This window comes from Panthera pardus, unplaced genomic scaffold, assembly GCF_024362965.1.
Source record: "Panthera pardus isolate Hobbes unplaced genomic scaffold, ASM2436296v1 HiC_scaffold_15, whole genome shotgun sequence".
In the NCBI taxonomy this organism is placed as follows: domain Eukaryota; kingdom Metazoa; phylum Chordata; class Mammalia; order Carnivora; family Felidae; genus Panthera; species Panthera pardus.
This window is the reverse complement of record NW_026526710.1, coordinates 74,912,068-74,925,543: the sequence shown is the minus strand read 5'-3', so window position 1 is coordinate 74,925,543 and position 13,476 is coordinate 74,912,068. Positions and strand designations below refer to the sequence as shown.

The following is a 13,476-nucleotide window of genomic DNA, read 5'->3' as shown; positions in this document are numbered from 1 at the left end:
GAGGGAAGACAAAGATAAGGAAACTACCTCCATTCTCAAGGACTTTACATAGATGGCAATTTTTGAAGCTTTCAAATGTTTATTAGAAAAGGTATACTTGGTGAGTGCATTAAGTACAGAGAAAGCTAACAGTTCAGAAGAGGCAAAGGTCACGTGGAAAGGGGAAATAAAAGCTTCAAGAAACAAAAGTCACTACAAATGTGCTTTGAAGGGAAGGAGGATTCACTGGGTTGAGCCTGGGTTTGGCAGGTGAAAAGCAGAGGGAGCGGCACATTCCTTGCAAGGTGAATGTGAAGTATGTTTAGAGAATGGTGAATAGACCCATAGATTTTTTTTTCTTTTTTAGGAAGTCCAATATCATACTGTCCATTTAAAATCTTATGTTTCCTGGGGCATCTGGGTGGCTCAGTCAGTTAAGTGTCCAACTTTGGCTCAGGTCATGATCACATGGTTTGTGGGTTCAAGTCCCGCGTCGGGCTCTGCGCTGACAGCTCAGAGCCTGGAGCCTGCTTCGGATTCTGTGTCTCCCTCTCTCTCTGCCCCTCCCCCACTCATGCTCTGTCTCTGTCTCTCAAAAATGAATAAACGTTAAAAAAAGTTTTTAAATAAATAAAATCTTATGTTTCCTTTTCCAACTTCAAATCCCTTCTAAAGAATCTCTTTCTCTCTCTCTTCCTTTCTTTCTTTCGAGACAGGAAGTGAGCACAGGAGAAGGGCACGGGGAGGAGAGAGAATCTCAAGCAGGCTCCGTGCCCAGCATGGAGCCCAATGTGGGGCTCAACCTCACAACCTTGAGATCATGACCTGAGCTGAAATCAAGAGTCAGATGTTTAAAATGAGTCATCCAGGCACCCCAAGAATCTCTTTCTTCGTAATCTTTCCTGAATCACCTCGCCAAGCAGGCTGTCCTCTCATCTTACCTTCAACCGAAGAGAAACACTTCGCTTCTACAAGCTGCTACAAATACTTTTGCAAAGAAGTGGTGTATTCTTTTTTTTTTTAATGTTTATTTTGGTGAGGGGGAAAGGGGGGGGAGAGAGAGAGAAAGAGAGAGAGAGAGCAAGCGCACACAAATAGAGGAGGGCAGAGAGAGAGGGAGACACAGAATCTGAAGCAGGCTCCAGGCTCTGAGGGGTCAGCACAGAGCCCAACGCGGGGCTCGAACTCACAAACGGTGAGATCATGACCTGAGCTGAAGTCGGATGCTTAACCCTGGAAGTGGTGTATTCTTAACACAGAGTTCAATGAATACAGATAAGTCCCACCACCATTCGCTCACATATTCATTTGTTTACCAAGTATGTATTTAACGGCCCACCTGGCAAAGGTCCTCCCTCTGAGGAAGAACAGATCCCTGTTCTCTAGGAATTTGAAGCAAACAAGATAAATACAGAAAGCAGTTAAAAAGGTGCCAGGCTGAAGTCAGCTCTTACAAAAGTCTCAGTAAAGTCACTCAGGCAAAACTTAAATGCAACAACAAATGTCTAGAAGCCGAAGCAAACTGCTATTCCTACGCATTGCCTCTTTATGAGAGCAGGCTGTCTATTAACTATTGCATAAAATATTGTGAAACCGAGCACAGTAACAAAACAGCAACAAAGTTCACTATCCAAAGAAGAATGTTTGGGGGGGAAAAAAAGTCAGTGGTAAATTTGAGAGGTTTTGTTTGTTTGTTTGCCTATTTCAGGATCACATATGGTAAAAAGTATATTAATAAATTTGCAGACATGGGCACCTGGCTGGCTCAGTTGGTAGAGTACACACTGGGTGTAGAGATTTCTTAAAAATAAGATCTTAAAAAAATTTTTTGCAGACATACGTGGTTTACCAAGTATTTTGAAACCCCAGCTTCCACTGAAATTAACGTTAGTAATCCTCCTATAAAAAAACCAACTCCATTCCTAGAACTTGCTGGCCCTCTGGCCGTGTTAACTTTGTTTTTCTATACCAACTCACCTACAAACAGCAAGAGCTGGAAATCAGATTTACTTCCCTTATTTATGAATGGAAGTGACAGATAACCACCAGCTATTAACACAGTTGAAACATTAGAATCAATTTGTACTTATATGAGTAATTCTTTTATAATTTGTCTAATTTCCAACATGTAGAATGAAGCAGTTGAAGTGTGTGTTTTAATTACCAACAATACGTCAAATACTTACTAAAACACAGGCTTATCTAAAAAAGTGGTAGGCAGAAGAAATTAGTAAATTAAAATGATCTAAGATGAAGACATTTAAGTCAACTGAAATGGCAAACTTTCCAAACACCATGGACAAAGCTACAGAAACGTGCATACACAAGTTATTACTATCAAACTTTGCTTCTGAGTTTGCTCTTTACACGGCTCTTTGTAAACACTGCATTGGATATCAGCATAAAAGAACTCTCTATCATCCTTTACAAACTCTAGACTCTTCAGTGCAATATTACTACCCATTAAACTTTAACAAATGACCATTTTAAAAGAACTAAATTTGGGGCACCTCAGTGGCTCAGTTGGTTAAGCGTCTGACTCTTCAGCCTCAGGTCATGATCTCCTGGTTCGTAAGTTCAAGCCCTGCATCGGGTTCTGTGCTGACAATAGGGAACCTGCTTGGGATTCTCTGTCTCCTTTCTCTGCCCCTCCCCCACTCGTTTGTGTTTTTTCTCTGTTTCTAATAAATAAATAAATAAATAAATAAATAAATAAATAACCAGCAAAAAAGTTGTCCTCTCCACTGACTTCACAAAGAAACTTATTGTATTTTAAAAAAATTATCCATTGAGAGTAATAATAATGTTGGTAGTAATACCATCTGGGTCATCTAAATGGGGTTCTGGTTGATGTATGTGAAGTACTCTCTATTAACAAAGTAGAGGTCAATAATGCATTATAATTAACAGTAACATACATAATCAGGAAATAAACCATTAAACTACCAAAAATTACTCTGATTTTGCCTCTCCTCTGTATTTTGAAAACTAACTTGAAGAGTTCCAATGCCAATAAAGGAAAAACAAACAGTGGTAGTTCCAAGAACAATGTTTTCCCTCTGAAACTGCTGGCCTATGTGTGTACATCAGCAAGCCATCTTTCCAGATTTAGAATACTGCTGCAAATACCAATGTAAATGTTCTGTGAAAATAGCTCATTTGTTTCAGGCAAGAATTTCCAATAGGAAGACAAATTAAGGGGGCATGTGGTTAGGAGAAAAAGTCTCAGAACTCTGACCTGTTATAAATGCATCGTACTTAAAGTAACTCCCTGGATATCTGCCCTAACTAAGTCTGAGAATCTAAAAATTCATTCCTTGAGGCTTAGATAGAAATGCAGTAAGTTCCCCTCTGGTACCTCTCTCACATATCCACTGTGAAATACGAAATATCCACATATCTATAGCACAAATTTCCTAAACACACAAATACAAATAAGCAACTCCACATATGGCGTATCTCAAATCTGCCATATTAACTGTATTAACATGGAATAGCTATAGTAAAGCTTTCTGGAGAATAGATAGAAGTTGTAAAAATACATGATTTCAATTCCTAGCACAAAGTATGTGTGTGTTGGTGTGTGCCTGTATATACCATACTTACAAATTTATGACTTTGAGAACTCTGCAGTAAAATATTTCTTGGACAATGGGGGTAGGGGACGAACGGTTCAGAGTAGTATGTGGTGGCGAAAAAATCGGTTTAAAGCCCATTTGTTTTCCAAAGGGCAACACAACAGCCGCTCACCAACTGCTCAGACCCCCTCTCACTCTATCTCCCCCGGGGGCATAAAGCAACGCAACGGGAGGAAAACGGAAACCTTTGTTGCAGTGTAAAACTGAAAAACCTTCCGCTTTAACAAAAGTCAAGGCTTTATACTGCTCACTATAAAGTACGAGCTGATAATATGTAACTTCATATGTATTATTTTTTTAAATGCAAAGGAAAGAAGCTGGACATCACTACACACTACCCATTTGTATCAAGTACAAAAACAGGCAAAATTCATTTAGGCTGTTGAAAGCTGAGGGGCGCCTGGGTGGCTCAGTTGCCTGAATGTCCGACATCAGCCTAGGTCATGATCTCGCCATTCCCGAGCTCAAGCCCCGCGTCAGGTTCTGTGCTGATAGCTCAGAGCCTGGAGCCTGTTTCAGATTCTTTCTCTCCCTGTCTCTGCCCCTCCCCCACTCATGGTCTGTCTATCTGTCTGTCTCTCTCTCTCCCCCCACCCCCAAATAAACATTAAAAAATATTTTTTTTGGTACAAATACAGACACTCAGATCAATGGAACAGAATAGAGAACCCAGAAATGGACCCACAAATGTATGGCCAACTAATCTTTGACAAAGCAGGAAAGAATATCCAATGGGATCAAGACAGTCCCTTCAGCAAGAGGCGCTGGGAAAACTGGACAGCGACACGCAGAAAAATGAACCTGGACCACTTTCTTACACCATACACAAAAATAAACTCAAAATGGATGAAAGACCTCAATGTAAGACAGGAAGCCATCAAAATCCTTGAGGAGAAAGCGGGCAAAAACCTCTTTGACCTTGGCCGCAGTAACTTCTTACTCAACACGTCTCCGGAGGCAAGGAAAACAAAAGCAAAAATGAACTACTGGGACCTCACCAAAATAAAAAGCTTCTGCACAGCAAAGGAAACAATCAGCAAAACTAAAAGGCAACCGACAGAATGGGAGAAGATATTTGCAAATGACATTTCAGATAAAGGGTTAGTATCCAAAGTCTGTAAAGAACTTATCAAACTCAACACCCAAAAAACAAATAATCCAGTGAAGAAATGGGCAAAAGACATGAATAGACATTTCTCCAAAGAAGACATCCTGGGGGCGCCTGGGTGGCTCAGTCGGTTAAGCGTCTGACTTCAGCTCAGGTCATGATCTCACGGTCCATGAGTTTGAGACCCGTGTCGGGCTCTATGCTGACAGCTCAGAGCCTGGAGCCCGTTTCAGATTCTGTGTCTCCCTCTCTCTCTGCCCCTCCCCTGTTCATGCTCTGTCTCTCTCTGTCTCAAAAATAAATAAACGTTTAAAAAAGAAAGAATTAAAAAAAAAAAAGAATTAAAAAAATAAAAAAAAAAAAACATCCTGATGGCCAACAGACACATGAAAAAATCACTCATCATCAGGGAAATACAAATCAAAATCACAATGAGATACCACCTCACACCAGTCAGAATGGCTAATATAAACAACTCAGGCACCAACAGATGTTGGCGAGGATGCAGAGAAAGAGGATCTCTTTCGTACTGCTGGTGGGACTGCAAACTGGTACATCCACTCTAGAAAATAGTATGGAGTCTCCTCAAAAAATTAAAACTAGAACTATCCTAGGACCCAGCGATTGCACTACTAGGTATTTATCCAAAGGAGACAGGTATGCTATTTCGAAGGGACACGTGCACCACAATGTTTACAGCTGCCTTATCAACAACAGCCAAAGTATGAAAAGAGCCCAAATATCCATCGATGGATGAATGGATAAAGAAGATGTAGTGTGTGTGTATTAATATATGCATTAATATATATACACACACATTAATATATATACTAATATATATATATACACATACACACAATGGAGTATTACTCGGCCATCAAAAAGAATGAAATTTTGCCATTTGCAACTATGTGGATGGAATAGAGGGTATTATGCTAAGTAAAATTAGTCAGAGAAAGGCAAATATATGACTTCCCTCATATGAGGACTTTAAGATACAAAATAGATGAACACAAGGGAAGGGAAGCAAAAATAACATAAAAACAGGGAGGGGGACAAAACCTGAGAGACTCTTAAATATGGAGAACACAGGGTTACTGGAGGGGTTGTGGGAGGGGGGATGGGCTAAGTAGGCAAAGGGCATTAAGGAATCTACTCCTGGAATCACTGTTGCACTAGATGCTAAACTTACTTGGATGTAAATTTAAAAAAATAAATGAATACTTCAAAAAAATAAAAATAAAAATAAAATTTTTTAAAAGTCTAGAGAGTGATTATCTTTAGGGTAATTAGAGGAGGGGCACAGGGGGGTTTCCCGGGTGCCAGGAATACTCTATTTCTGAATCTGTGTACTGGTTACATGGATGTGCTCACTTCGTGAAAACGCACCAAAGCATACACTCACACTTGTGCCTTTTCCGTGTTTTTGTTCTACTTCTGCAAAAAGACTTCGTAAGCTTCTATAAGGAGGAGTTAGACCCCAGACCCCCTCCCTGTTTCCAGCAGAAGATAATTTATTCCCTGGAAGAAACTGGAGAGTCCCCAGCGCAGAGACCTCGGGCCTAATAGAAAACACTGTTCTGAAAACGGGGATCAATTAAAAATCCATACACTAAACCCTGTGATTCCAGCTCTCTTCCCCACTCTTCTTCATGAATCTTGGCACACATTACGCACAGAGAAGACCAAAGGATTCCTCAGGAGGAAAACTGACGTGCCCTAGGGAAAGGAGCTGCAGGTGCTGTCTCTGGAAGTTCCCCAAACTACAGCCTAACCCCTGAGAGCCATGGCAGGGAAGCTGTATGGCGGTGAAACCCTGCCCATATGTCATGGCACCCGATTCACATTTCGGTGAGTCACCATTAAATAGGAACAGAGGGCAAAGGATCACCAGATAGTTACATTTGTGGCGCAAAAGTCAGACACCTACACAAACAGGAAAAAAAGAAATCAAGGCAGTGTAAGAAGGAAATAAATACGTAAATAAATAAATTTCATGTCCTCAGAAACAGAAGAAATGCACCCAGGAAAAAAAGGACAGAATGCTATTAAAATGCACACAAATGAAAAAACGAACAAGAAAAAGCTCTTGAAAAATAAAGACAGCAGAAATTCCAAAGAGTTAAGATGAAGCAGAGAACACCTATCAAGAAATTGGGCTTTAAGACAAAGGGAAAGGAAAATCAGAACACAAACAAGGAAGTCCTCCCCCCACCCCCCAAACTAACAGGAATTCAGAGAAAGAAAAGAGAAAAACAAGGCAGTGGAGAAAATTATCAAAACACCATAATGAGAACATTTTCCAGAATTGAAAGACACACCTTTTTTCAGATCGAGTATTCGTCAGAATGGCTGATATTAATAGAGATATTAGGATAATAATCCCATAAAAGGAATATCCTAAGATCTTTTGGAGGTTGTCTAAAACCAACAAAACAAGCAAACAAACAGGAAAGACAAAAGATCACGTGCAAAGAGAAGAATCAGAATAGTGTAACACTTTTTAATAGCAACGGTAGAAGCTAGAAGATAATGGTGCACTGGCTTCAAAATTCTAGGGACACTTGTTTTCCCACCTACAAGCCAGCCAACTCAAGAGGGAGAAAATAGCATTTTCAGACATGGTCTAATACCATGTCCCCTTTCTCAGGAAGATACTCCATTAAAAAGAGGGAGTAGACCAAGTCTTTCTTCAAGTTACTAGATGTCAGAAAACTACAGGTCCAACACAGGGGAGACAAAAAGGGAACTACCAGGAAAATGCCAGAAGGTCACCCCAGGACAACAGCTGTGCATCAGGCCTACGAGGCAAGTCCCCACCCTGACTCCAGGAGAGGTGTCCAAGAAAAAGGTGTCAAGAAGAATGTTAGAGTTCTGTCAGAAAACTTAGAAAGGCTAGAGAAAAAGGAGAGCACACGAGCAAGAGGCTACACTCCAGGCAGCACAAGAAAGAAAGCGGAACCGTTGTGTTTGAGTCCTCAGCTGTGGGCCACAGCTCCATGCTCACGATAAGGACAACCAAAGCTGACACCTCGTCATGTGTGAAGCAGCAGTTTGTGCACATGGCCTGACAATGAGAAAGGGTGAAATCTTCCCCTTCCATGTAATAAGTCGGCATATAATGCCCAATAACAAAAAATTCTAAAATGGCAGTATATGCAGAGTATTTCAGAAGATGGAGGAAAACAGCAAAAAGAGCCAAAGACCCAGAGGCGGCTGCCTGGGGAGCAGGACTGGGGCATAAGGACAGGCTGTAGGTCCAAGCACCTATTTCTTATTACGTAAGTCTTATCGTAAGAACTCTATGTAAGTCTTATTGTAAGTTTCTTACTACGATCTTTGAAAAAATCTGCATAGAACGTTACTTTGATGGAAAAAAAGTTTAAATTTTTAAAGTATGAAACAAAACCAAGGAATGTACGAAACAGCAGGCAAGAAAACTGGAGAGCGTGGGCTGCAGCAGGAAAATGACAGGAAGGCCACCGTTCCGCAAAGCCCCCGCCGTGTCCAGGTGAGAGGGAAGTCCTTCCTCTGACAGCCGGTGGAGAGGCTGTGTGCTGAGAGACGGGGAGCACAGGAGAAGTAAGGGTAGAAGAGAAATGTATCGATGTAGCATCAACAGATAGAGAGGGCCAATCAGGAAACTCGGAAAGAGCTAATTAACAGGCAGGACAACGGCCCAAATATCTGTTCACCTGCGTATTTATGTGTTTAGTCCACAAATGTTGGCTCCTTGGGAGTGTCACAGCCCCCCGTGGAATTAGAAGCACTTTGATTTTGTGTTTAGGTTTTAATTTTGAAATTATTATGAAACACGCAAATAGAAAAATACAGAAAATAATAATGATCATTCAAGTATCCACTATTCAGCTTTTCCAAAGGAAACTCGGAAAGAGCTAATTAACAGGCAGGACAACGGCCCAAATATCTGTTCACCTGCGTATTTATGTGTTTAGTCCACAAATGCTGGCTCCTTGGGAGTGTCACAGCCCCCCGTGGAATTAGAAGCACTTTGATTTTGTGTTTAGGTTTTAATTTTGAAATTATTATGAAACACGCAAATAGAAAAATACAGAAAATAATAATGATCATTCAAGTATCCACTATTCAGCTTTTCCAAATATTAACATTTTTTGTCAAAATTGCCCCTAATTTTTATTTTATTTTTTTAAATATAATTTATTGTCAAATTAGCTAACGTACAGTGTGCAAAGTGTGCTCTTGGTTTTTGGGGTAGATTCCCATGGTTCTTCGCTTACATACAACACCCAGTGCTCATCCCAACAAGTGCCCTCCTCAATGCCCGTCACCCATTTTCCCCTCTCCCCCACCCCCATCTAATTTTTTTTAAAGAAATAAATACTATGGGGACACCTGGGTGGCTCAGTCGGCTAAGCATCTGACTTTGGCTCAGGTCATGATCTCACAGTCCATGAGTTTGAGCCCCGCATCGGGCTCTGTGCGGACAGCTCGGAGCCTGGAGCCTGCTTCGGATTCTGTGTCTCCCTCTCTCTCTCTGCTCCTCCCCCACTCTCACTCTGTCTGTCTCTTTCTCTCAAAAATAAATAAACATGACAAAAAAATTGTTAAAAAAAAAAAAAAAAGAAAGAAATACTATGAATATCGTTGAAACCGTCTTCAGACCATTCCCTAATCCTACCCCCTAACTGCCTCACAGGACGTAACCATTAATCGGAATTTGACAGTTAACGTCTCCCTCCACTCATCTCTAAAACGAAAGCAATGGTTTGAATGAATTCTAATGCCTCTTTGTTGGTGTCTAGGAGTTCTTGATGTTCTGTAATGAAAGTTACAGAAGCCTGCAGTGCTATGAAATACACAAAAATATTTCAAAATAATTTCAAACCTCAAAAACAGACTGAATCACAATGCAGTCGACACTTTGGCAAAAATAAAAACCATAGTAACTTTATTAGAATAATGTCAGTAAAAACGTTATTATCAATACTTAGGGCATATAAAAACCTAAGTTCAAGGATTTCACTGTGGTTTCCTCTCATTGTATCCATTGGCTCCAGGGAACAATAAGGAGGTAGTTGAGCGAAACATCCTGGTGGGAGTTCTTACTGCCTAAATAACCAGGTCAGTACCACACCTGCCTGCCACGTGTCACTGTATTCGGCTCTACCAGGCAATCACAGCAAAAATACTCCTTGAAATATTTGTAGACGGCACAGGGAATAGAGTCAATAATCCTGTAATAGTGCGCAGTTCGAAGAGTGACAGAGGGTAACTTGTGGTGACGTATATATTAGCGTCTATAGTTTTGCAAGGTATATAGCTGTCAGACCACTACGTGGTACACCTGAAACAAAGAGATGTCAACTGTACTTCAGCTCAAGGCAAAGAATAGTCTGTAATGTTCTTTTTCCTTAAAAATGTCCTTCACGATGTCACAAAAAGTTATTTGCGCTGCATCTCAACCCTTGAGTACACATCTCCTTTATCTTCTGGGTGGTAAAACAGGAAGCATGTAAAAGACATCTCTGCTGTGTACCACAGTAGGATGCTTATCTCAAAGAAAACACGTGCGTGATTATCTGAGCTGTGAGCCAAACGAGTTAATAACTCCTGGAATACCTTTGTTACATGGAAGGACAACTGACCAGCCCGCTACCCAGACCCGGGTGTTTGGCAGACAGTTTCTCTACAACACTCAAGTGAGAAGGTCATTTCAGGAGAAACAACTGACAGTGTTTGTTGCCAAGGATAGCCGTCAAGCTTCCAAAATAAAAATCAAAATTTTGGAAGACTTGTTCCTACCGTGAACTTCATAGCTTCCTAATACTTAAAGATTTTTCTGATAAGATCAGTGGTGATATTAACACCTGGGAGGTCTTGAAATTGCACAATAAAATGTGTTAACGTTTGTAATATCTTCATTATTTAATGATCCAGAATTTTCCAAATGGCCAACAATTAATACAGTAAAATGATACGTGGGCAAGGATTCAAAGTGCAAGAAAGACCGAAAGAACCTAATGTAAAAGAATTTTTTAAAGTTCAACGACAGGGTTTCGGATTCCATACCGGAACCAACATTTAAGAGATGACCACTTGTCAAGTTTTGGTATAGGATCAAAGAAGACTATTCACAATAATCTGAAAAGACAATTAGAATGCTCTTCTCTCTTCCAACTACATACCTGCGCACACTTTATAATAAATATTTACTAGGTTATTCTTTCTGGATGTTAAAAACCACAAACACGTAATCACAGTGGTAAGTTACCATAGTTTAATCTGGGATCATTAGCAGTCATTTAGAAAAAATGAAAAATTCATTATTTATTTAAAAGTTACATTCTTCTGCAGTTATAGTCTCATTAATCTGCAATAAATATGTAAGTATCAGAGGCTTAATTTACCACAGAATAAAGAATGATCATTGCTCTAAAAAAGAAATGAATCTAGTAAATTCTTAAACCTGCTTCAGGTATACTCAAATAAAGTCCCTTCTCCCCAGTTATAAAGGAGCAGACGCTTTTCATTTAACATTTTACTTTTTTTTAATTAAAACTTTTTAAAACTTATTTTTGAGAGAGAGAGAAAGAGAGAGTGAGTGAGCAGGGGAGAGGCAGAGAGTGATGGAGACACAGAATCCCAAGGAGGCTCCAGGCTCTGAGCTGTCAGCACAGAGCCCGACGCAGGGCTCGAACTCAAGAACCACGAGATCATGACCTGAGTCGAAGTCAGACGCTTAACTGACTGAGCCACCCAGGCGCCTCTAACATTTGACTCTTGAAAGCCAACACTAATCACCCAGAGGACATGGTGTTAGTGGATTTAAACCTTAGTTCGTAAACTGCTAGGGAAATGTCTTTTCACAGAAGAGAAAAAAAAAAAACCCTCAACTTTTATAAATTTCAAAAGAAATAATTTAATCTGACTGAACCTCTGCAGTTTGGAAGACACCAAATAACAAACTTGCCACAGACAGGTTAAGAAGCAGAAGTGTTTTTAAGAGAAATATTCTTCTTACACAGATCCATCCAGTTAATGAATATCATAAATCACTTGTTTCAAAGGCAGGGACCTTGAAAAAATTTTCAGAGTAAAACTGATAATGTCCTTGCTTTAATAAAGTCCTATTACCCCGCCCTCTGAAAGAGAAGAGTTATACACTGTGGGCTTTTAGGTCAGAATATTCCAGAAACAACCAGAGGCTGACATCCTCTCCCCTTTCTAATCATCTACCCATTTCGGTATGCTTACCTTTGCAGTTCATTGAGCCCCCTGGCAGTTGGTAGGCAGGGATTTTGCCTTAGGAAGTTTTGTTTTAAGTTGAGGTGCGTGAGGTCCTGGCTGTAGAAGAGGTTGGCAGGCAGGTGCTCCAGGCTACAGCACGAGAGGTCCACTGAGCTAATGCGCTGTGAAGCCACCTGGAGGGGATAAAACCCAGCCCGATTTTAATACCATCCATTTATCCCACAGACGCCCTCTCTGGACAGAAACACGATACCCCCCTGGGAACACAGGCCTACTGCGCACGGGGCACGCGTAGCCCAACTATAAACCAGTATGTACTTAATACAGAATTGAGCCAAGTACTGTAAAGGCAGAAAACGGCATCCCTGCCTGGAAGGTACTCGCAGTAACCGAGTATAGGAGACAGGTTGCAAAGAGCACAGATTATCCTACCGGGTTCAGGGGTATCAGTCATCTCCTCCCACTGTAGGGGTTAAGTTCCTGAAAACACTCGTGGTAAGAGAATTCAGAGCTAAATAACACAAGACTTTAGAGGAAATACAAGGTTAGGAGATAGACACTAAGATCCAGATGGAACCTATCAAAGCCCTTGTATACACTGAATTAAAACAGCACAAATAGAGAAAGCAGCGTCGATGGCCTCGTACACGTCTTTAATAACAACGGTAGCATATGATCAGACTCCACTGCGTACTTGCTCTCAACTTCTCTGGCTGTCTCTCCCACAGAGCTTCGTACATTCTCTGTGCTTTGCTCCACGTAAGTCTTCCCGGTTAAATGACTCTTACCGTGGCCCGAGTCCCAGGTCTGCAGACCAACTAGCATGCAGGAGACAGAAAAGGTGCTGGATGCCCTGTATTTCTCAAACGCTTTCTCCACAATTCCAGGTCACGTGGTGCCACTTGATGACTGGGCATGTGGCTTCAGCCCCACTTACACACACCTTGGCTGCCTCTCTCCTCGCAGAGGTCATGGGAGTATTATTCTAAGCTCTGGGTTCATTCTCCCTCCTGCTCTTCATGTTCACCACCGCTTTATGGCAGAAACTGCACTCCTCATCTGTGATCAGTCTGATGTCCTTTTCTGTTACCAAACTCCAGCCTTCTGTTTCCCAATTACAGAAGGACGCAGAGCGTGGTCCTCAGGACCGGGACTCCCAGCTCCCCCACTTAGGAGCTGAGAGGACCTGAACAGATCCCTGAGCCCTCCAAGCTCCAGTCTTCTCACCTGTGTCACAGACGTCAGGACGACACCTTCACCTACATGCCGGCGCAGAAGCAGCATTCAGCCAACGGTGACTGCCAGGACCGTCACTAATATTATCCCTACTACCCGTTCCAAATAGAATGATTCGCAGCTTCTATCTACTGAAATCCAAGTTCTCCCGATGCTCAGAAGGTATTCAGAAGAAAGCCTGCATAAAACCTATTCTGCTGATGGCACATTTGAGGTTAGAAAGAAACTACGGAGCGCACAGGAGAGCTGAGGGGAGGCAGGGATGGCAAAGGCCCGGCAGGGCCC

General features: G+C 41.4%; 1 protein-coding gene across 1 annotated transcript in view; it reads right to left on the bottom strand.

Annotated features, from left to right (window-relative positions):
* Positions 1-13,476, bottom strand: part of PHLPP1 (PH domain and leucine rich repeat protein phosphatase 1) — a 212,597-nt gene that overhangs the window by 69,614 nt on the left and 129,507 nt on the right. Inside the window, exon 4 of the mRNA XM_019463835.2 lies at positions 11,962-12,128. Coding sequence (XP_019319380.2) covers positions 11,962-12,128 — 167 coding nt within the window. The remainder of the gene's footprint in view (positions 1-11,961; positions 12,129-13,476) is intronic.